At 48.5% G+C, this 24,218-nt stretch overlaps 1 protein-coding gene across 6 annotated transcripts in view; it reads left to right on the top strand.

Moving 5' to 3' along the window:
* Positions 1–20,962, top strand: part of Smarca4 (SWI/SNF related BAF chromatin remodeling complex subunit ATPase 4) — an 86,187-nt gene extending 65,225 nt beyond the window's left edge. For 2 of the 6 annotated variants that reach the window (XM_034510593.2, XM_034510590.3), the window contains 6 exons: positions 4,666–4,928; positions 17,356–17,464; positions 17,581–17,682; positions 18,374–18,506; positions 18,603–18,745; positions 20,530–20,713. In XM_034510593.2, coding sequence (XP_034366484.1) covers positions 4,666–4,928; positions 17,356–17,464; positions 17,581–17,682; positions 18,374–18,506; positions 18,603–18,745; positions 20,530–20,562 — 783 coding nt within the window. In that variant the 3' untranslated portion in view covers positions 20,563–20,713. Of the gene's footprint in view, positions 1–4,665; positions 4,929–17,355; positions 17,465–17,580; positions 17,683–18,373; positions 18,507–18,602; positions 18,746–20,529 lie in introns of all 6 variants that reach the window. The other 4 variants (XM_034510591.3, XM_034510592.3, XM_034510589.3 and 1 more) reach the window with 4 other exon arrangements.
* Positions 20,963–24,218: the final 3,256 nt, after the last annotated feature.

Raw genomic sequence — 24,218 nt, 5'->3', positions numbered from 1 at the left:
TTGTTTGTTTGTGTCCCTTGCCACACACCCCTGCCCTTTTGAGAAGATATTCTTACTGTGTTGCCTGTTTTGGTTTCCAACTCATGGGCTCAAATAGTCCTCCTGCCTCAGCCTCATGAGTAGCTGGAGTTGTAGATAGACACAATGTCTACTTTCTCTTTTTAAAAAATTTATATTATGTTTCTATTTATTTGATATGTACATTTGTGGGGTTGTGGGGTGGGGGTTGTACCCAAGCCATGGCATATGTGGAGGTCAAAGGACAACTTGGTAAGAGGCAAGTCTGACCTATTATTACGTGGATCCTGGGGACCAAACTCAGGTCATTAGATTGGCGACAAGCTACTTTTACTTAGCCATTTTGCCAGCCCCAGTAGATCTTTAAAGTTTCTTATCGTAGATAGATTTTGAGGTAGATTCCCTTTTCTTTTTTCCTTTTAATCTCCTCTTCCCTTTTCTTCTTAATATTTATTTTGTTTTTATTTGTGTGCGTTTGTACATGCTGACAGCCAATGAGTTTAGAAAAGGGCATCTGATCCCCTGAAGATGACGTTGCAGGGGGAGGGGAGAGGGGAGAGGTTGTGAGCCATCTGACACACATTGGATTCTCTGCAAAAGTAGTCTGAGCTATTAACGCCTGAGCCACCTCTCCTGACCTCCCCTTAAAGTTATTTATCAATGTTTATATGTACATGATATCTGGATATGAGTTTGAGCACACATACCATGCCACATGGAAGGCAGAGGATTTGCAGGAGTCTGTTTTCTTCTATCGTATGATCTGCCGTGTGGTGGCAAGCTCTTGTGAACCATCTTAGTGGTACTATTTATGCTCCAATAAAGGAACCTAAAGATTTGGGGGGAAGGGGGGGCTTGCCAGATTCAAGGTACAAAGATTGATCTCCATTTTCTGTCTTGTTTTTCTTTATACTTCCTGGGGTGGTCTGCTGTTTCAGCCCTAGCTGGCTGGGTAGTTATGTTCCCAAGGCTCTCTTCAAGCTCATGGTGATCTTCTTGCCTTAGTCTCCCGTGCATTGAGACTATAGGTGTGCACCACCAGACCTGGCTTTTGACTTTTGTTTTGAGAGTTTTGTATTTTTACTTCTTTTAAAAATAGAAGACTTAGGGGCTGAAGAATTGGCTCAGTGATTAGAGTGCTTGTTGTTACAAAGGACCTGAGTTCAATTTCCTGCACCAATATCGAGGCTTCGGTACCAGGCACACATGTGGTTCACAGGTGTGTATGCAGCCAAAATACTCATAAAATAATAAAAATACATTGTTTTTTAAAATATTATTTCATAAGTGTCTCGATTATTTTTTCCCTAGACACTTATTTTAGATATATAGGTGTTTTGCCTGCATGTATGTCTGTGCCTGTGGAGGCCAGAAGAGGGTATCAGACATCCTGAAACTGGAGTTAGAGATGGTTGTGTGGGGAATAGAACCCAGGTCCTCTAGAAGAGCAGTGTGTGCTTTCAACCACTGAGCCTTCTCCCTGGCCCCTTTTGGTGTTAACTATTGGCTAAACTAGCTGGACATTAAACTCAAGGACATCCTGTCTCCTTATACCCCACACATACCAGAGCTAAGGATGCATGCCACCATTCCTGGCTTTTATGTGGAGTATTACAGATGTAAACTCGGGTCCTCAGCTTCCACAACAGATGCTTTCCCGTTGAGCTGTCTCCTAGCTCTCATACTTTTATCTCATACATTAAGTTCTGTGATTTGTTTTAAGTTTTCTATAGTATGAGAATGGGGTCTAATGTGAATGTTGTATGTGTTCATCCTGCTGTTCTGGCAGCATTTGCTGAAGAGAATGTTTCTCACAGGGAGCATATCTTAAATTATAATAAATTTACAGTTACAAAGTCAGATATGGTGCCACATGCCTGTTACGCTACTAACATTTGGGTGGTACGAGAATCAGAAATTCAAGGTTGCCTTGCTTCAAAAACTCCAGTTTACATTTAATGAAACCTCTAAAACTGGTCCTCTACCATGCTGCTAGTGGGCATGTGATTAGTGACACTCTTCAGGCTGGTTGCTCTGAGTGCCCAGATCTTCCAGCTCATCTGACTACTACTCAGGCCTGTATTCTCTTTCTGGGACTGCTTAAATAAAGAACTGTAATTGGGCCACTCAACATAATTTTAATTCTTTTGAGGAGAACCAGGACACTGAAGGCAATTTGCTGGCAGGGTCATGTTCCCTCAAGGGCCTGGGCAATACTCTTAGCTCTCTCAGCTTCTAGGGCTCCAACAGCTCTTAGCTAATGGCCACACACACTCACAGACAGACAGACAAACATACACACACACACACACACACACACACACACACACACACACACAGACATACAATCTCACAAGAGGCTGGAGGGCATGAGAAATGGCTCAGTGGTTAAGAGCATATCCCGCTCTTACAGGGGACCCAAGTTCAGTTGTTAGCACCCACATCAGGTGGCCCACAACCACCTCTGTCCCCAGCTCCAGGAGATCTGATTCCAACATGTAATTAAAAATTATAAAAAGAGCCGGGCGGTGGTGGCGCACGCCTTTAACCCCAGCACTTGGGAGGCAGAGGCAGGCGGATTTCTGAGTTCGAGGCCAGCCTGGTCTACTGAGTGAGTTTCAGGACAGCCAAGGCTATACAGAGAAACCCTGTCTCAAAAAACAAACAAACAAACAAACAAAAAAAATTATAAAAAGAAACCTAGACCTGCTTCTCTGCTAGGACAGCATGTTTGAGTCCAGAATCCAATCAGTACTGCTCCCTGCAATACAGAATCATCAGCTGATTACAAGGACTTCATTTCTATATAAGGTCACCCACTTCCTGAACTTCTGGGTAGATATGAATTTGGGGAATAGTTGCTCACTTCTCCATGTGTAGTGAAGCCCCCCCACAGTTTTGCTGCCACATGCCCTGGATGCCACTTTCTTGATCCAGATGATTTCTCCTCTCTACCCTGCTTCAGCTTGAAGCTTGGTTGTCATTTTCTGATGAATTTGGCCAGACCGTACTGTGTTGTGTGACTGTCTTGAGAGCCTTAGGTGTGAAACAGTGACGTGGTATGTGTTTTGGATCTCCTCCCCGATCCCAAGCCCCCTTAGAGGAGTCTTTTAAGTTAGCTGTTGTTATTTAGCATGTCCTTCACCTTAGAACTTTTACCCTGAGGAAACAGATTGAAGGAGAGTCTGCTGAGAGTCTCCCCTTACCTCTAGCTCCATGGAAGAGTGTGACCTACGCAGCTCAGGGGCCAGGGCCTTGGCAAGCCCGTGTGAGGTGTTGTCTTATCCACAACACTGCACCAAGATGAGGCTTGAGAAGTGAGTGGCTCAGTGATACGGGCACTTAATGGCTCTTCCAGATGACCTAACTACAGTTCCCAGTACCCACATCACAACTACTATTAACTCCAGCTCTAGAGAATTTAATATTTCTTTTTCTTTCAATGTGCATTGGTGTTTGGCCTCTATATGTCTGTGTGAGGATATCAGGTCCTCTGGAATTGAGATTACAGACTGCTGGGAGCTGCCATGTAGATGCTAGGAATTAAACCCAGCTCTTCTGGGAGAGGAGCCAGTGCTCTTAACTACTGAACCATCGCCCCAGCCCCCATAAAATAAATCTTACACACACAAAAACACTTTAAAGTGTCGAAGGACTGGTTGGAATTAAATTAATGCAGCTAGCTAATGCACTGAAATATTGAGCAGGCAGACAGGCTGTGCATCAGGACACTGCTAAGCTGGTACCTGAGGCCTGAATCCCATCCTCAGCACCACACAGAGTGAGAAAAGGAAGACAGTGGCACTGTAGAGAAGGACAAGAATTGACATGATGCCTTACCCAGAAGTGAGAACATTGAGGCAGGGGATCAGATGTTCAAGACCTGCCTGAGCTACATGAATCCCTGAATCAAAACAAGTAACTAAGCAACGATAATACTAATAGTAAAAGTGACAGGAGCTGTGCGTGCAGCCCAGGGGCCTGAGCTGTGAGCTGCAGCCACACACAGCTGCACCGAGGCTCACATACTGGCCTGAGAAAGGGCTCTGAGAGTGATGGCTGCTGGCCACTGTGGGCACTTGATTCTGCTCTCCATTCTAACCATCAGCTAAAACAGCTTATCAATTTCAAAGAGTAGACAGGGCACTAGTGAGGTACCTTAGCAGGTAAAGGCTGTTATCACCATGTCTGACCTCAGTTCAGTCCCTAGGGGCCACATAATAGAACCAGTTTCCAAAGCTTGTCCTCTGACCTCCATTTCCACTGCCACGTGTGTATGCACGCATACACACATACACACACACACACAATCCATGAATGTAAATGAATTTTAGATGGTGACAGAGCCTAGAGCAAGGTCTTCTGGGTGTCTGTATCGATGTTGCTAGGCTTTTGCCTGGCCCATTTATGGTCCTGTGTGGTCAGTCTTCTGAATGGGAACTAAGTGGAGAATCAATGTAAAGGAGCACTAGCCTTTCCTACCTTCAGGAAACTGTTGGGGTTCCCAGTAGATATTGTGCCCTAGCCAGCCATGCTGGAAGGATGTCAGTATGGGGGCTTCCTCCCTCCCCAGCCGGGCCCCAGGAGTGCGCATCGCGGCCTCTCTGTGTCGACCTGGGTGCTGGCTGTCCTATTTTACCACTATTGACCCTGAAGGCTATCGAGGAGGGCACGCTGGAGGAGATCGAAGAGGAGGTCCGGCAGAAGAAATCCTCACGTAAGCGTAAGCGAGACAGCGAGGCCGGCTCCTCCACCCCGACCACCAGCACCCGCAGCCGTGACAAGGATGAGGAAAGCAAGAAGCAGAAGAAACGCGGGCGGCCACCTGCAGAGAAGCTGTCCCCAAACCCACCTAACCTCACCAAGAAGATGAAGAAGATCGTGGATGCTGTGATCAAGTACAAAGACAGGTAAGCTGAGGCAGTGGTGGAGGGGTTCCTGGGAGTGGTAGTGAAGTGTAGAGAGCAGAGCCTGGTACACAGCCACACTGAAGGCCTGTGTCTTCTTGTCTGCCCTAGGACGGTTTGTGGGCTGAAGCAGGGATGCACACAAGTATCTTCCACCATGACAGGTGGCAGAATAGAGGGGCACTATGGGTGTCAGCAAAGATGGCATGTGACAGTTGCTCTGTCTGAAGGAGCACACGCTGCAGTAGCAGCAGCAGCAGATGCAACTGCTGGTATGGTGATGAATACTTGGGTTGTGGCTGTGTAGACAATGACTGCAGGAACAACTCTGTTGTTCCTGCTGCATGTCTGTAGTTCTTCTTCTCCCTGTGTCAGGGGTCGTTTAGATGTTGACAGTTTTGGGATCTTGTCTTGTTCCATGCCAGGGTCCACTCACCCTTGGAGTGGAGATCTGGCCACGTGTGAGGCAGCGCATGTTTTCAGCTATAGCGAAGCTGCATCAGGCTGCGCTGCTCCTCTATGGTGATGCTATGGCTCCCACGCAGGCCTTGACTAGCCTAAGGTGGGAAGCAGGAAGCTGGGGATTTGCTCATCTTTCCGTTGCTTGGTGTCTTAATTTTACCTTTCCAACACACACTGGCTGAGGCTTAATGTATATGAGTAAACCATTGCTCTCTTCAGACACACCAGAAGAGGGCATCAGACCACATTGCAGGTTGTTGTGAGCCATGTGGTTGCTGGGAATTGAACTCAGGACCTCTGGAAGAACAGTCAGTGCTCTTAAACACTGGGCCATCTCTCCAGCCCAAGGAACTTGTTCAATACCTGTTTTAGATACAGAGTTGTAAAAGTCCAATGAAAATAACTGGCCTCTGGCTTATTTGTTCTTTGTGTGTATGATCGTGCACCTTCACATGCTTGCCTGCTCTACACTGTTGATAGAAGGAAACTTAAAGTGAAGGAGACTTGAAGGTCAGAGGGAAGAAAGGATGGCTCCTGAGGTTTTGGATAGCCACTTGAGAAGACAACCCTTGACCCTCTTACATATCGTGAGCATCTTTTCCTTTGAAATAAGATTATGGTTGTGAAACTCTGAAGGGTAAAACAGTATTTTAGAAGAAACCACCAGCAAAGACCATCCATGTTCCATCGTTCCTTCAGTGGGATGTAGAAGCCATCTATCATTAATGGCTGAGAAACTGGAGTTCAGAAAATCAGGTCACCACAGGATGATCCCCTTACAATAATGCAGATTCTTGACATACTGTGAGAAGGTGGGTTGATATACACATGGATAAGCGGGGTGAAGACATACCTCTTCAAAGGGTTTCTTGGTGATTCAGTCAGCATGGAAAGGAGTGCCAGGATTCCTGCAGACATCAGAACATCAGGAAATGCACATTAAAACCAGAGGTCTTCTGTGTGCTGGTGCCCAACCTTGGAGCTGAGGTTAAGGCTGAGGCAGGATGATCACAAGTTTGAGGCCAGTCTGAACTACATATTGAAAACCTATCTCAGAAAACAACAGAAATGAGCAACCATGATGCCTTAGTGGTTAAAGGCACTTGCCACCAAGCCCAGTGGCCTGAATTTGATCCCTGCGACCCACATGGTAGACAAGGATTGACAAGTTGTCTTCTGACTTCCATGTGTGTGCTTGTGGTATAAACTCCCACATATACACACAACAGTACTTTTTCTTAAAAAAATATACTGAGCCGTTAAATTAATTTTTTTAATTAAAGAGTTGAGAGACATCCAAGGTATCCAAAATTTTGGCAGTTGATGGCAAAATCACAAAGCAACTAAACTTTATCCTCTGAGCTGAGCTTGGCATGCATTCTCCTCTGTGCTAGTTGTTCTGTCTCGGGAGCCCAGCCCATGTCCATAGCAGCAGGGTTTCAGTTTTCTAGACAGGAAGGAATCCACAGGGCATGAAGCCTTGGCAGCTGTAATATCCTCTGTCTGAAAGCTCTGGGCACAGATATTGCCCCTGTCTAGAGGGCCGATATCCACAGAGCACTGTGTACTTAAACATGGGTGACGTTCCAAACTGATCCATTGTGCTAGACAGTGAGCAGAAGTACCCTCCACGTGGGCCCGAGTGGTGATCTGCCCAAGAGAGACTCTAGCTATGAATGTTGAATTTCTAGATGTGAGCATGGCCATAGTAAGGTCACTGATAGTGTGTGCACTTCGCTGGATTTTAGTGTATCTGGAGCAGATTTGTTGGTTTCACCATGTAGAACCAAGTGCCAAGGCCTTGGTTACTTTCAGAGGAACCAGTTTGTCATTTGTGCATTCTGTACCCTACTGAAAATGCTTCCTTCACCTCATGTCATTGTCCATGATATAACAGATGACTCACCCAGCAGTAGAACAGAGCAGTCTCCAGAGCACAGATGTTAGTTACCATAGTGCAGTTAGTAAGACTCTCTCTGAGTTGGTTTATCAAGATGGCTCTGTTGCAGGGCCCAGCCTCCTTATATGTAGTAACAGACCTGATCTGTGTACCTAGTGGGCCAGTGACTGCTCACATAGGACGGGGGGGGGGGGGGGGGGGGAGGAGGACACAAGATGTCTTGGGGCTTGATACTTGGTTTTCTGTGTGACCTTAGACTGGACAGTATCAAGGAACCCAGACCCACAGAGTGCAGGAAGCCTCTGAGGGGGACGGTGAGCTCTGGTTTCGACGGAAGCAGGTCCCTTCATCCTAGCATGGGTTTCTGATAGCCACAGTCCCATGTCACCTGAGGAAAGACAGCTTTGCATCATTTTTCTGGTCAGATACCTAACTTGCTTTGTTAAGAAATTTTCAAAAATGATGTTTAGGTACAACAGTGACTGATTCTGTGGATACTTTTGACGTTTAGCTAAATTTGCTACTAGGAAGGCAAGCAAAGCTGTGAAACTTCACACTGTTAGCTTAAGCAGAGTCTGGATCCATCCTAGTAGAAAGGCGGCGATGAAAATGGCCAAGGGAAGTAGCTAACAGAACACCCTCAATTCTGGTACTAAGTGGAAGGTCATGGAGCAATGGTACCTTGTCCTCAGTTGCAGCAGCTTCCAGGAGACTCCTGTTTGCAGTTTCTGAAGAGGTGTCTTCTCTGTCTCCCCCTTCCTGGTGTTTCCATGCAAGTGTTGGTGATACAGCCAAGGATTCCTGGGTACCCAGGGGTTTGGTTGGGACTTGCATGTGTGCTCACAACTGGCCATTCACATGGCTGACCTCTGTATCTACCACCTCTGCTAGTCAGCCTGACCCAGACTTAACAGCTTTAATCATAGCCCTACCTCCTGCCCAGAATGGCATTTCAAGGGCTCAGAGGTCACCTTGCAGCACCTGAGGACAGAGACCACAGTTTCTGCATTACATAGCTGTCATCCAGAAGGTTGAGCCAGCACTGGCTTCTGGAATGGCAGGCAGTATTCACAAGTCAGGTCCAATGACCCTTACCCTGTTTCAGGATATGCTAGAGAGAGTATGGGGAAAATAACATTGTAGCATCAAACTTCAGTTTTGCTTCTTATTTTAGACAGGAGCCCACTGTGTAACCTTGGCAAACATCAAACTGTATTTTGTTGTTGTTTTGCTTTTTATCTTTTAGTGTATGTGACTGGTTGCCTGCATGTATGTCTGTGCACATGTGTGTGCCTCGTGGCAAAGACCAGAAGAATGTATAGGATCCTCTAGAACTGGAGTTATAGGTGATTGTGAGCCACCATGTAGGTGCTGGGAATTTTGAACCTGGATCTTCTCCCAAAGTACTCCGGACCATCAAGAAAAACATTTGGACCTTTTGGAGTTTTTTTGGTTTTTTTGGTTTTTTTAGATGTATTTATTATGTATATAGTCTTCTGCCTGTATATAGTCCTGCAGGCCAGAAGAGGGCACCAGATCACATCATAGGTGGTAATGAGCCACCATGTGGTTGCTGGAGAGTAAACTCAGGACCTCTGGAAGAGTAGCTAGTGCTCTTAACCTCTTCAGTTCCTTCCCTCAATCCCCTTTATTGTTTTTGAGGCAAACACTTGCTTTATTTATAGTTTAAGCTGGCCTCAGCTTTAAGGCAATCCAAGTGCTTCAGCCTTCTGGGCATTTGGGTTACAGATTGGGATCTCTTCAGATTGCTTCCTAAAGCCCTCTACTCAGATATGCAGCAAGCCAAGTTAAATATGGAACCTGAAGGACCTGAATTACCACAGTGCTTCTCTCCTCTCCAGTCACACTCCACAGAGTTTCTCTGCATAGCCCTGGCTGTCCTGGAGCTCACTCTGTAGACCAGGCTGGCCTCAAACCCACAGAGATCTTGTAAGGGTCCTGGCTACCCAGCTACTTGTAGCAGAGCTGCTCTCCTTGCAGTCTCGGTCTTCTGTCTGTGTTAGAGAACTACCAGGCCAAGAGTAAAGCTGTGCCTGGCACGCGTAGGCATGAGCACCATCCCCAGCTGTCACACACAACCAGCCAAAGGTTGGTTGGAGAAATGAGGTGGGAAACAGGTTTTACTTTGAAATCAAAACATGGATGAAGATTAAGAATGGATAAGTTGGGATATAACTTGTCCTGGACTGTGGAAAAATAAGGGCACCACGCAGAACCTTTCAAGTGCTTAAAGACAGCCTTCTGAGCACTAGACAGCACCATCACGGCCAACTGGTGCATGGTAACAACTGCCTTGGACCCCTCAGCTGTTCCCAGGCTGCAGGCTTCCCAGAGCCCTTGTTGCCCTGTGCTCAGGTTGTGGTGACCCCAGGTTGTATGCTGTGGGTTGTAGGACAGAGGGGGTAGTGTGTATACTTGGCATTCCAAGGTAGCAGACACACTGCCACACTGCTAGGCTGAGCAGATCTGGCTCCGTCTTTTTTCTGGAAGGTTGAAAATTGTAAATTTTACAATTGTGCTCTATCCCTATGCCTCAGTTTCCAAATGAAGAACAGCATGAGTTCAGGCCACTGGGTGGGGTGAAGTTTCAGGCCCAGAGATAAACCTGGGATTACAGTACTGCCTAGGCCTTCTCAGCAGGCCACACTATCTTCTTCCAGCCCCTGCTCAGTGTACAGAGGAGAGGCAGTGCTAGGGGAAGAGAGAAGACGCCTGCTGACAAGCTGTGGATCTTTGCCTGAGGTACTTCTGCAATTAAATCTGTTCTCCCAAGTGGCGGGGCCATGCTGCAGTCCTCAGGGAAGATGGGGCAGATTAGCCCCCCAGGCTTTTCACTTTCTCAACCTTTGAATGACATCTGGGCTTGCTGCCTGGTGGTTCCAGGTCTGTGGCCAAAACCATTTGCTTAGCACCTGGCCCAGAAGCTGCCAGCAGACTTTGGCCAGAGTAAGGCCAAGTGAGCCGCAGGCCAGGCCACAGGCAGAGCTTACTCTGCAACTCAGTTAGGGCAGCCTTGGCCTTGTCCAGCCACCTAAGGCTCTGAGCTCACCTTAGAGTCTACTTGAAAAAGCTCCACCTGTTCTGGTTAAGAGACAGATTTCATCTTGGGCTTCATGCCCTGGGTCAAACACACCAAGGAAAGCAGACAGCAGATGATGAGACGAGTGATCAGTCCATAGCTCACAGGCAGACAGGCAGGACTGATGGGGTGCTGTGTGGAGTCTGGAGTGCTGGATCCCTGGCCTCTTGTTCTCTGTCCCCCTGGAGTCAGCAGCACTCTGTGTCCCTGGGAAGGCCTTTCATTCAACAGAGTTTCCAGGTCTCACTTACTAAGCCTCTGCATGTGGTGTGTAAGCCACCCTTCTGAGGTGTGATCTCCACATCCTGTTACCCCAAATCCCCCATCCCATTTGTTCTACTAGACCAAAATCCCCGTTGCCCCTTGGCTCCCAGGTTCCTGATGGCCTCAAAAAGAAGATTAAGGTGTCCTTTGACACTGAGGTTGCTACAGATGGATTGCTGACAAATTCAGCCTGGGCTATGGCCAGCCAGTGTTGCAGACAGACCTTGGCCCTCCCCCATTTGCCTCTAGCTTCAGTCGGCTTCTGTCCCATCTGCATCTACTCCCTAGTCCCCAGATGATACCTTGTCATTACTGTGGACCTGTAGTCACATGTTCCATTTTCCGCCTGACTTCCACTAGTGCCATATTCACAATCTCTACACCAAATGGAGGTGTTGGATATTGTTTCCCTTACAGTACTGGGCTCCACAGAAGGTCTTCCAGGCTTCTTAAACCTTAGGCTCAGATTCCATTGTTGACCAACATGAGACCATAAGAATTTTGTTTCCAGGACTGGTCTATGCGTCTTGATGCCAGAATGTTTGCCTAGTATATAAAAGACCCTGGGTTCCATCCCAGCATCGTGGAAGTGCACTCCCATAGCCCCCAGCATCCAGGAAGTGGATGCAGAGGCATCAGAAGTGAATTCAAGGCTACTCTGGGACACATGCGATTCTGTCTTTAAAAAAATTGATGATTTGGTGGTGGTGCATGCCTTTCATTCCAGCACTCAGGAGGCAGGAGTAGTAGATGGATCTCTTTAATTTGGGGGCAGCCTGGTCTACAGAGAGTGAGTTCGGGAACAGCCAGGACCACACAGAGAAACCTTGTCCTCAAAGTAAGAACAAAGCAGGGCGGTGGTGGCACACACCTTTAATCCCAGCACTTGGGAGGCAGAGGCAGGTGGATTTCTGAGTTCGAGGCCAGCCTGGTCTACAGAGTTGAGTTCCAGGACAGCCAGGGCTACACAAAGAAACCCTGTCTCGAAAAAGAAAATAAATAAATAAATAAATAAGAACAAACTTTGACAGTAGCTATTTCTAAATAGCTGAGCTGGTGTGGAGGAAGACCCTGTCCATGTGAAGGGTCCCACCCAGGCTGCTGACTCCCAAGGGGGCTTGTAAACCAATTCAGGGACTTCCCTGGTGGGGCCTCAGTAATTGAACCCTGATGTCTAGATTGTGTCCTTTTCTGTAGTGATGAAACAGGACAGGAATGAAGTAAAGGCAGTCTCTGCTCTAGGAGATGGCATGAGGAAGCAGCAGTGGCCGTGTCCCCGACTGTTACCCTCACATCATTGGCTGTGGCTAAAGCACGGAACCCTGACCAGGCAGCCACGGCCATGCTCACTCCTGTGTCCAGAGTAAGGTTCTCGGAGCTCGGTCATACCATCCAGGCCTCAGTTCTCAGAGCTCGTCTACAGAGACAAGGGTAGGCACACAGTGTCTGCAGGGAGCTCTACGGTACATCTTCCTTGTTAGAAGTTGGTTTGCAAGGGACAGGGCAGGCCCCTCAGCAGCCTGTGTACATCTGTGTTCCTTTGTGCCTCTCATCAGACTTCGTTCACATGCCAGTAAGTTGTGAACAGCAGTGCATAGTGTGTGACTCGAGGCCTGCTGTCTGTGAGGAGACAGGCAGCCCCACAGGGTGGGAATGCTGACAACTGGAGAGAACATCTTGTCTGGGTGACCAGGTTTTTTTGTTTGTTTTGTTTTGTTTTGTTTTTCGGTTTTTCGAGACAGGGTTTCTCTGTGTAGTCCTGGCTGTCCTGTAACTCACAAACAATCCCCTCCCCATTGTGTCAAACAATCCCAAAGCCAGGCTCTGACTGTGACTGAGAAAGGTTGTAGGGTGCTTCACTGTGCACCCAGAAAACACGGCTCATACCAGACATGCTAGGTTGTAGCCTCTGCAGAATAGCTCAGAAGAGCTGCAGCGGATACCATAGCCCCAGTCAGCCATCTGTTGCCAACTTAATGCCTGGGTGACCATCCTGTATCCAAGGTTTCCTATTATGTGTCATCCTCATGTTGTCTCTGTTGGTCTGATAAAGTATCCTGAAGATACAGCTTGAGAGAGAAAAGGGTTTTTAGCTTGTAGTTCCAGGTTGCAGTTCACCAGAATAGGGAAGTCACTGCCAGAACTCCTGGCAACTAGCCACGTCACACCCAGTCGGCAGCAGCCATGAGTGAGCGCATGCTCAGCCATCACAGTGTTGCAGGGAGCCAGGCCCCTAAACCCAAGTGTCCACGGCTGCTGCCTTTTTGTTCTTTCGAGATAGGGTTTCTTTATATGGCCCTGACTGTCCTAAACTCTCATAGTAGACCAGGCTGGTCTCAAACTCAGAGACCAGAGTGCTGGAATTAAAGGCGTGTGTCACCACTATCTGGCAGTTTGGTTTGTTTGTTTGTTTTTGAGACAAGCTTTCACTAGGAGACCAAGCTCAGCAAATCCCATTACCCAGAGCCACTCAAGGACGACAGGATTATACGACAGGATTATACGACGGGTGTGGCTCTGTGGCTGAGCATTGATTTATATGTGTAAGGAGCATTCTAGTCCAGCGGTCTCAGGGCAGTTACATTTGAATGAAGGTGCAGCAGTTGTGTGGTAGGCTTTGCTGAAGGACGGTGCTCAGTGCTGATGTCAGTGGACAGGCTTGAAGAGCTTGGGAGGCTATTGAAGTGTGTGACAGGCTATGGTGTGTTCACCTCTCACTGGGTGACACTTGGCAGATAGATGGGCCTGAGGACTGGGAGGAACGTAGTAGGTCATCATAGTGTGAAGGTTTAGCCCCAAAGTATGATGGCACTGACTGTCCCTGAGCTCCTTACAGTCTCAGCACCTTAACTGAGTGGCTTGACTTTCTCAAAGCAGACTTTTTTATCCAAACACAGCTGTCGGCGGCAGCCTTCCCTGCTCATCACAGGAGGGAAGGTTTGAGCTTGTGCCAGGTACCATGTGATAGCACTGACATGAACAGCCCAGCATGCACTGTCAGGATGTGAGCTCCGGCTGCTGCTCTGGAGCTTTCTAGAAGAAATGGCTTCATGGGCAGAGAGAGCTCTGTGATTTTGAGGTCAGCTTGGGCTACATAGTGAGTTACAAGCCAGACAGGGATATGTAGAGGAAAGGATCCTGTCTCAGAAACAAACAAAATTTTTAGAAGACCCAGAACTCAGTCAGCATTGCTCCTGTGTGTAGCCCAAGACTCCAGGATCAGATTGGAGCTAGATGGCAATAAATATCAGGTTGACACACAACTTAGACAGGAAAGATGTCTCCAGGTGCTGGGCTGAGCATAGTAAGCAACTCAGAAGACAGTCAGTTTTCTCTAGATCAGTGGTTCTCAACCTGTGGGTTGAGACCCTTTGGGGAAATCACATACCAAACATTTGCATTGCAATTCATAATAGTAGCAAAATTACAGTTCTGAAGTAGCAATGACATGATTTTACAGTCTGGGTTACCACAGCATGAGGAGAACTATATTAAAGGGTTGCAGCATTGGGAAGGTTGAGACCCGTTTAGGTGGACAGCCACTCCCATGGAATTCTGGGAGAATCTCTGCAGCAGCTTTTGTCACCACCTGGCCTAGTTTGATTTCTGTCGGTGTGATGGAATGCCCTGCCAAGAAGTAGCTAAGAGGCCAGGCACATCTTGAAAAAACAAAAAAAAAGAAAAGAAAAGAAAAAAAAGGTAGCTGATGAAGAAAAGGTTTACCTTACCTCATAGTTCAGGGACTGTCCTTGTAGAGAGGAAAGTCAAGACAGGAACTAGTCCTGTCCCATCCACAGTCAAGAACAGAGTGATGACTGTACAAGTCCCCTGCTCAGCTGGCCTTCTCCACTCCTGCTCAGGCCAGGGCTCTAGCTCGGGGAATGAGGCTTGCCCATATTAGGCTGTTCCTTCCCATGTCAGCATGCCCATGGGTCAGCATCCAAACTGCCCAGACATCCTGAGAAACTTGAGACAAAGTGGCACTGAACAGAGCTGAGGGGAAAAGGAAATATTTGGACACACTCAGGGGTCTTCCTTCTGCATTTGAGTTGCCTGAATTTAAGGGCTTTGCATAGATCTTAAGCCTGTCATGTTGGGGACATCTTGTTATTGAGGCAGGGCTTGCTGAGCTGTCCAGGCTGTCCTCGAACTCCTGGGTGGGTCCCACCAGCTTGGGAAGTCCTGCTCGTGCCTGTGCCAGCTGTCTGCAGTTAGTGTGAACCAGGTCTTGCCAAGGCTCAGTGTTGAAGAGATTGCTGCTGCGATCAGGAGGACTCTGCGAAGAAGATTCCACAGCAGGAGCTACACTGGGGGACCAGGCCAGTGCTCTTCAATAGATAAAAGAAGATCCACTGCAGGCATATGCATCATCAGCCTGGGCACGGGAAGTAGGTCTGTCTTGGCTGGAAGGACTGTGCCATAGCCTCTGTTGCCCACATACAGGACTAGTATTGAAGATGTAGCCCTGAAGTGGACAGAGGACACTGGCTCCTGTATGCGGGCCAGGCATGTCCACATGCCCCCGTGCTGAGGAGGCAAGGAGAGGCAAGGCTGGAACTTCTCAAGAACACTTGCTTCCTCAGCAGGGCGATAGGAACGGAGTGTGCGCTGATGCTGTGGTGCAATGGCGGCGGCTGTGAGGGTGCGTGCCAGGCTGGAACACCGTTTCCTGCCTGCCCATCTGTATCCAAGGGTCTACACCAGGGCATTGGGACCTACATAAACTGAGATGAGGACAGAGTCGGGAACAGCCTCTAGCAGGCACTTAGCTGGCCTGTTCCTGATGGCTTCAGGAGTCAGAGCCTCCATGACAAGCCTGCAAAACTCCCATGTCACAGTTTCCAGAATCAAGGACCATCCAGTTGTGTTGAGAGGATACCAGGATGAGGCCTGGTGAATGGCCTGCTAAGTCTTTTTTTTTTTTTTTTTTTTTTTTTTTTTTTTTTTTTTTTTTTTTTTCTCCCCTTTTTTTGTGGTGCTAGGATGGAACCCAGGGTCTTGTACGTGTTAGGAACTCTACTGATGAGTTCCATCAAGTCCAGCCATTTAGAATTTTCCTTGAAAGTGTATATATACTTTTCTGTATTTTGATCATATTCACTGCCTACTTCTCACACTGAACTCATTGTCTACTCCACTACTAACTTTTTTTTTCCATTTTCTTTTTCTTTTACAATCCACCAAGACCATTTTGTGCTGACCATAGACCAATAGGTATGGAATCCACTGGAACATGGCACTTGGTTGGTTGGGGTTTTTGAGATAAGGTGTCACTATATAGCGCTGGCTGGCTAGCTTGAAACTGGCTATGTAGACCAGGCTAGCCTCAAAACTCACAGAAATCCTTCTGTCTGTGCCTCTTGAGCATTAAAATTTAGGGTGTACACCACCACCTCAGCCTATTTTGAATTTAGGGAAATACTTTGTTCTGTTTCTGTGGTTGGTTTGGTTTTAGAGGACAGGCTTTGGATAACTCTGGGTTCTGGAGCTCACTCTGTAGACTAGGCTGACCTCAAGCTCAGCTGTCTCTACCTCCTAAGTGCTAAATTACAGGTGTGTGCCACCATTGCCCAGATGATTTTAGGATTTTAAAGAACAGAAAGAATGAGAGTCAAGGTCATTCTTGACTCACAACAGGAGTCCAGCCTAGGCTACGCGAGAACAAATGATAATCAGGAATGCCAAGGGTGGTAGCAGGCCCCGGTGCCGCAGGACCCCTCTTGCCTACAGATCCCAGCCTCTTGGCCCCAGGGCATGGCTTCCCCTACCCCACTCACTTGTTTGTGCTGCGGTTTGGGAACTTTGAGGGGCTGGACAATTGTAGGTCAGGTGATTGACCAGGGGACAGGTACATCCTGGCCCCTTGCACCAGCCACTCAAAGAGCCTAGGAAGCCTGGTTTTCTTGCTCTGCAGGTGGTTGTGGCTTCACCTGCTCCTTAGGTGCAAAGCCTGCTTACCCACAGGGGCCATTAAGGTGAGTACTCCAGAAACGGGCACAGCATAGCTGCCAGGGTAGCCCTGTCCCCATTCCATCCTTGTAGGAAGTAGACACAGCTGTGTTCATTCTCTTCCGTATGGGATCTGTGCCAAATGCCCTGGCTCCGTGCCACCTGCAGGACAGTTGACTATGCAGATTATGACCTCAGGAGGGCACCTGTCCTGCTCTTGATGTTCAAGCAAGTGCGGTTTGCACAAAGTAGGAAGTGGGAACAAAGAGGAGAAGCAGTGGGTGTGGTGGCTACGCCTTTTATCCCAGCACTCAGGAGGCAGAGGCAGGTGAATCTCTGTGAGCTTAAGGCCAGCCTGGGCTACAGAGTGAAGCTCTACAGTGCGATGGAAAGCGGCCTGGATGTGTGTGCCCTCCTGAGGGTGGCAGTGTGACACTCCTTCCAGAGCTGGGGACTTAGAGATGTCACTAGACTTTACACACATGCAATGGTCATTATCTATCAGAAATGTACTAGCAGTTAAGAGACCTCACTTAAATAACTCCCGGAGCAAACCTAAAGAGATGCTCACCTTCAGTCCCAGCAGTCGGGCGGAGACAGGCTGATCTCTTGAGTTTGAGCCCAGTCTGTTCTGCATAGGTGAGACACTCTCTCAAAAAGACGAAAGAACTACTAGGTCCTTACACTCTAATCCTCTGTCCTTGTGTGGTGGCACAATGTTTCTCTGGGGTGACACACACCGTATCACCTTGCAGCAGCAGTGGACGACAGCTCAGTGAGGTGTTCATTCAGCTCCCCTCTCGCAAGGAACTTCCTGAGTACTATGAGCTCATCCGCAAACCTGTGGACTTCAAGAAGATCAAGGTGCGCGGGTGCCGACAGTCTGGGGCTGTGGGAGGATGGCACGGTCAGAGGGACAGCATGGGCAGGCAGGAGGTCATGGTGCCCAGAGTTAGGCCTCTCTCCCTCCCTCTCCACAGGAGCGCATCCGAAACCACAAGTACCGAAGTCTCAATGACCTGGAGAAGGACGTGATGCTGCTCTGCCAGAATGCTCAGACGTTCAACCTCGAGGGTTCCTTGGTGAGCAACTTGGCAACACGACTATCCTGCCACCTGCCCTTTGTCCCTCTGCCACTAATGGGATTTTGTTTGTTTAACTTGGACAATTTGGGCTGCTCCACTATTGCTGAGAGCAATGTCCCCTTCCCTAGTAGTATAAGGGCCACATACCTGCCTACCAGCCAGGGTGTCCGTGCACTACATGTGGGACTGGTGCCTTCAGAGGCAGAAGAGGGAATTGGATCCAGTGCAATGTTGCACGTAGTTGTGAACCACAGAGTGGGTTCTGGGACTAGAGCCTGGGGCCTCCGTTGCAGTTTTGTCTTTTGTTCTGTATCAACGCTCTTGAAAGGCGCTCTGTATGGACTAGGTGGCCTTTTCTGTGACTAACTAGCTAACAGTGCTCCCCATCCAGCCTCTGGCAGATTCCTCTCACATCTGGGAGGGGTGGGTTCCAAGAGATGGGTTTTGCTTTGTCAGGTCAAGGAAACACCATACCCACAAGATTTCATGTTTTTAACACCCTTTGTCTTTGTAGACATCAGGGTCCTAAAAAATAGGCTCAATAAGGAAGGAACTGGCCAGTGCACAGACCTCCCAGCCCCTCACCCCCACCCCCAGGGCGTTTTGTCATCCAGGGAAGGGATGTAGGGTGGCCTTGCAGAGCAGCAGGGCTCCAGTAGAGAGTCACACAGGCCCTGTGTTCTTGCAGATCTATGAGGACTCCATCGTCCTGCAGTCTGTCTTCACCAGTGTGCGCCAGAAGATTGAGAAGGAGGACGACAGTGACGGCGAGGAGAGCGAGGAAGAGGAGGAGGGCGAGGAGGAAGGCTCCGAGTCTGAGTGTGAGTAAGAGAAAGGGCAGACACTTGAACAGCTCACCACTGACCACCAGCGAGCGGGTGCCTTACTTAACAGTTTGCTTCCTTGCTGCCCCACAGCCCGCTCCGTCAAGGTAAAGATCAAGCTGGGCCGCAAAGAGAAGGCCCAGGACCGACTCAAGGGGGGCCGAAGGCGGCCAAGCCGGGGATCCCGGGCCAAGCCGGTTGTGAGTGACGATGACAGTGAGGAGGAGCAGGAGGAGGTAAGAATGCTGCAGCCATCCTGGCCCCAGCCAGTCCCATGTCGAGGCCACTCTGAAGATGGGTAAACTGAGGCTCAGCATTATGTAACCTAGCCTGTTCACATACAGTTTCTGGAGTGGGCGGCTTTGGGTTCCTAGTGCGCCCTGCAGGGCAGCTAGGCAGGACAGGACAGGTCTGTGTCTGAGGAAATCAGGGCCACCAGACAGGTGCCCACACACTGGAAGCCTTCCTGCTTATACGTTGCCATGGGACACAGGCTGGGTCCTCAGGCTTCTGCTCTGGCTTTTATGGGACAGTTTCCACAAAAAACCAGTGACTTAAATTTAAAGAGGGCTGCAGAAATGGCTCAGGGCTTCATGGCACTGGCTGCTCTTCCAGAGATCTCAGGTTCAATTCCCAGCACACATGTAGAGACTCACAACCAACTATAATTCCAGTTCCAGGAATCCAGTCCCCTCTTAAGGCTTCTGTGCGTACCAGGCACACATGATACACAAACATATATGCAGGCAAAACACTCATACACATAAAAATAATTTTACAAAGATGGGAAGGGGAGATGGCTCAGTCCTTAAGAGCATTACTGCTTTTGTGGAAGACCAGAGTTTGGCTCCCAGTGCTCACATGGGTGGCTCACAACTGCCTGTAACTCAAGCACCAGGACAGCCCAGGCTCCGACCTCCATGGGCACTGCATGCGCATGCTCATACCCACACGCGGACATACATCCATGGACTACATATAAAACTACAAGTAAGCCCGGTGTGATGACGCACACCTTCATTCATAGCAGTGAAGAGCAGAGGCAGGCGGCTCTCTGAGTTCTAGGCCAGCCTGGTACACATAGCAAGTTCTAGGCCAGCCTGGGCTATATACACACCCTAATTTTTTTCTTAAAGGGGTTTTTTGTTTATTTATTTTGGGTTTTTTTCTTTTCTTTTTCCAAAATATTATTTATTTAATGTATATGAGTACACCATAGCTGTCTTTCAGACACACCAGAAGGCATCAGATTCCATTAGAGTTGGTTGTGAGCCACCGTGTGGTTGCTGGAATTGAACTCAGGACCTCTAGAGGGGCAGTCAGTGCCCTTAACTGCTGAGCCATTTCTCCAGCCCCCCCCCCCTTTTTTAGCTGTTGTTTTGTATATCGATACTTTGCCTACATATATGGATATGTGCCACTTGTGTGCCTGGTGATCATGAGGCTGGAAGAGAGCATTGGATCCCCTGGAACTGGAGTTCCAGGGTGTTGTGAGCCACTATGTGGGTTCTCAGGGATGAACTCGTGTCCAGTTCTCTTAGCTACTGAGCCATCTGGCCAGCCCTAAAAATAACTCTTAATAAAATAATGGCTGTAGACGTAGTGGTAAATACTCATGATCCCAGAACTTGGGAGGTAGAAGCAGGAAGTTCATGACCATCCTTGGTTGTCTAGCAAGCTTGAGACAGTCTGAGCTCTATTAGACAAATACCAAAATGGCAATCAGAAGACATGTTCATACTCAAGAATGGCTCTAATGAACTGGCTCCCTTTTGTGGGTTCAGGCTCCATGGTGGCCTGAACTGCACCCTCAAGCCCATTTCTCCCATACAACAGGCCCACTGGTAACAAGGCTACCATGATGCAGGGCAGGGTCCAAGTTTTGATGCAGTTTTCTTTTTGGCACATTAAGATCATTTATCCCTTAAGATCCAAGGCCTTCCACAGCATTGAAAACACCATGGGATTGGGAGAATGCCTAGGCAGCAGCCTACTCACAAGCTATCCCCTGTTCTTTCAGGACCGCTCAGGAAGTGGCAGCGAGGAGGACTGAACCAGACATTCCTGCGTCCTGACCCCGAGGCGCTCGTCCCAGCCGAGATGGAGTAGCCCTTAGCAGTGATGGGTAGCACCAGATGTAGTTTCGAACTTGGAGAACTGTACACATGCAATCTTTCACATTTTAGGCAGAGAAGTATAGGCCTGTCTGTCGGCCCTGGCCTGGCCTCGAGTCTCTACCAGCATTAACTGTCTAGAGAGGGGACCTCCTGGGCGTACCATCCACCTCCCCAGGCCCCAGTCACTGTAGCTCAGCGTGGATGCATGCGCGTGCCGTCCACTCCTTGTACTGTATCTTACTGGACAGGGCCGACTCTCCGGGAGGCTCACAGGCCCCGCGGGTATGTCAGTGTCACTGGAGTCAGACAGTAATAAATTAAACCAATGACAAACCACCACGGGCTCCCTGGACTCCTTCTGTCAGCAGTAGCGTCTGGGGCCACAGCGAAGAAAGACCTTAGGAACTGGGTCTAGCTTATGGGCAAAGCAGTGGCCTTGCCAGGGGTACCGGCTGGGGTTTGCGTCCCCAGCACCCACATTCCAAGCAAGCCAAGTCAGCGAGCTGTGGGTTCAAGTGCACCTCCACCTCAGTGTGTACAGTGGGAAGTAACCAAAGAGGACGCCTCCCATCCACCTCTGGCCTTCATGTGCAAGTGTACACACTGAATAGACACACACAGACACTCAACAGCCACATGGAGGCAGTCCATCGCTTGGGCTGGGGAGATGGCACCATAGACAGAAGTGCCTGTAGAACAAAGCCGCAGGCACAGGGCCAGGCTCACCAACTAGCATGCCAGGCAGTAACGAGACCCTACTTCAAATGAACCAGAGCCCACACCCAGTATTGCCTTCTTACCCCATGCACATGCCTTCACATATGAACACGTGTGTACACATACAGAAAGTCATTATTTTTTAAATTATTAGGTATTTTATGTAAACATTTTTCCTGCATGTATATATGTGCACCAAGTACATTTCTAGAGCCTATAGAGATGAAGGGGGAGCATTGGATCTGGAACAGGAGTCACATGTGAGCTACCCCAAGGAAAGTGTTAGACTCCACTCCAGTGGAAAGTTTTTCCCAAGGTCTTACAGCTCTGAAGGGAAAGGTATCCTGGAAGTCTAGAGCCAAAGAATACCACAGAGCCAAACTGCACAACAAACCTGACACGAGACTTCCAGGAGGGAAAGATTCAAGGAGGTGGCTGCAGAAACAAACATCTCTGTGATTTCAAGGCCTGCATAGTAAATTCCAGGATTCATAGGGTTTGTAGGCCCTGCCTCCAAAAAATTAATGAAAAAGTTGTTCTGGGATCAGGCATGGTAGTGTGCACGCTTAATCTCAAGAGGCAAAGGCAGGTGGATTTATTCATTTATATTTAGCTTTTCAAGATAGGGTTTCTCTGTGTAGCCCTGACTGTCCTGGAACTCTTTGTAGACCAGGGTGGCCTCGAACTCACAGGAATCACCTGCCCCTGCCTCCCAAGTGCTGGGATTAAAGGTGCTTTCTACCACGGCCTGGCTGCTTAATATAGTTCTTCGGCTGTTTCATATAGCGCAGGGTAACCTTGAGCTTAGTATGTAGCTGCAGCTGCCTGTTAATTCATGGTGATCCCAAATGCTGAGGTTACAGGCCTGTATCACACCTGGCTAGTGTTGACTTTAATGCTCTTGGATTTATCTTGAATAATTATCTTGAATGTTTAGAGAACCAAAATAAAGAGTTCTAGAGACTGGAGAGATGGCTCAGCAGTTAAGGGCACTGGGTGCTCTTCCAGAGGATCCAGGTTCAATTCCCAGCACCCACACAGAGGCTTACAACCATTTGTTACTCCAGTCCCAGAAGATAGAGTGCCCACTCTGGCGTCTGGGCACTGCGTGCATGCAGTACACAAGATATACATGGCAAAGCACAGAAACTAAACATGAGTTATAGAGCCAGGCGTCGTGATGCATGCTTTCAGTCGCTGCAAAGGTGGGAGGATGTCTGCATTCAACAGTAGCTTACTGTACATAGCAAGTTTCTGGACATCCAGTTCTAACTACATGGTGAGAACTTGTCTCCATAAGGGGGAAAAAAAAAATGTCCTGGTGACCAGAGAGCCAGCCTAGCAAGTACATGCTTGCTGCGAAGCCTGTTTGATTGCAGAGCCCAGGTAGAGGAAGGAGAGATTCGACTCCCTCAGGTTGAATCTGGTGCCGGGTGTGCTGGGCCTTTATGCCAGCTTGTTAGAGCACCACAATTCAAAAAATACCTATTCATTTATATTTTCTGTGTATGAATTAGCCTAGGTGTTCTTGAACTATAAACACAATTTGTCGTGGCCCTCTCCACTCCACGCTTGGCGGCCACTGTTTCCAGGCCCAAGCTACCGCTCCGGTCTTCAGGTCAGGGTCTAATGAGAGAGAGAGAGAGAGAGAGAGAGAGAGAGAGAGAGAGAGAATAAAGGGGAAGAGACTCGAAGAATGGAGACAAGACAGAGGTTCTAATCAAGTCTCAAGTCTCGTTTATTGAAGGGAAATCTGGGGTATTTATACGCTTTTGCCACGTGCCTTGTAGGTGTTGATATGACTTAAGCCTTACAGGCTTGGATACCACGTGCACCTTACAGGCATGTATGGCATGGATAGCACGTGGATAGCACGTGACCTGCATGCCTTGCAGGCGTGGCTACCACATGCGCCTTGCAGCTGGGGGCAGTAAACAGCAAAACAAAATATGTTGGATATCAGAGTGTGCTTCAGCTGTTGTAGGCTGTTGAAAAACAAGTCTCACGTCAGGGTATATGGCTCAAGATGGCTGCAAAGCTGATAGCCGCTTTCTGCTAAAAGTCGGCTCCCAACAAGAATTTTTTTTAGTGGAATGTAAAATACGGGTCTTGGGTTGGATAGATGGCTCAGTAGCTTAGAGCGTATCCATCAGAGGACCCAGATTTAATTTGCAGAGCCCACACAGCAGCTCACAACTGCCTGTAACTTTGAGTTTCATGGGGTCTGAAACCTCTGGCCTTGGGCACCAGGCACGCACAGGGTCATATGCAGGGCAACTCATACACAGAGTAAAAGTGAGCAAACAGTTTTGAATTGTGGTGGTCTGGCAAGCTGCCGTAAAGGCATAGCACACTGGCACCAGAGTTTGGTCCCCAGGGCCTGCCCAGTTAGTGAGGGGACAATCGATCCTGTAATCAACCCTTCACTTGTGCGCCGCCTACATACATTAAATACATACATGCATTATATGTGCATACATGTAGATGTGACCTTTACGGGGAAGGTAAAACAGACCAAAGGGTGGTTATGATAATATACTTCATTATAAACACAGCAAAGTCCAAAATTACCCTAACAGGTTCTATGTGACCTTTCATCTCTCCTGTCAGAAGTATAGAGCTGGTAGAACTGGTGGTGCAGGCCTTTAATCCCATCGCTCAGGAGGCAGACACAGGCAGATCTCGGAGTCTGGGGCTAGCCTGGTCTGCAGAGCAAGTACCAGGACAGCCAGGGCTGCACAGAGAAACCCTGTCTAGTAAAACCGAAAAGAAAGAAAGGAAGGAAGGCAGGCTGGAGTTGCTGCTTCAGTGTCAGAAAGCAGCTGTCTTTTTATTTCACTATAAACACCCATACATCCAGCTGCGCTGTTGACTG

Source organism: Arvicanthis niloticus, chromosome 8 (genome assembly GCF_011762505.2).
Source record: "Arvicanthis niloticus isolate mArvNil1 chromosome 8, mArvNil1.pat.X, whole genome shotgun sequence".
Lineage (NCBI taxonomy): Eukaryota > Metazoa > Chordata > Mammalia > Rodentia > Muridae > Arvicanthis > Arvicanthis niloticus.
The sequence above is the reverse complement of the archived record's forward strand: the minus strand, read 5'-3'. Positions and strand labels throughout refer to the sequence as shown.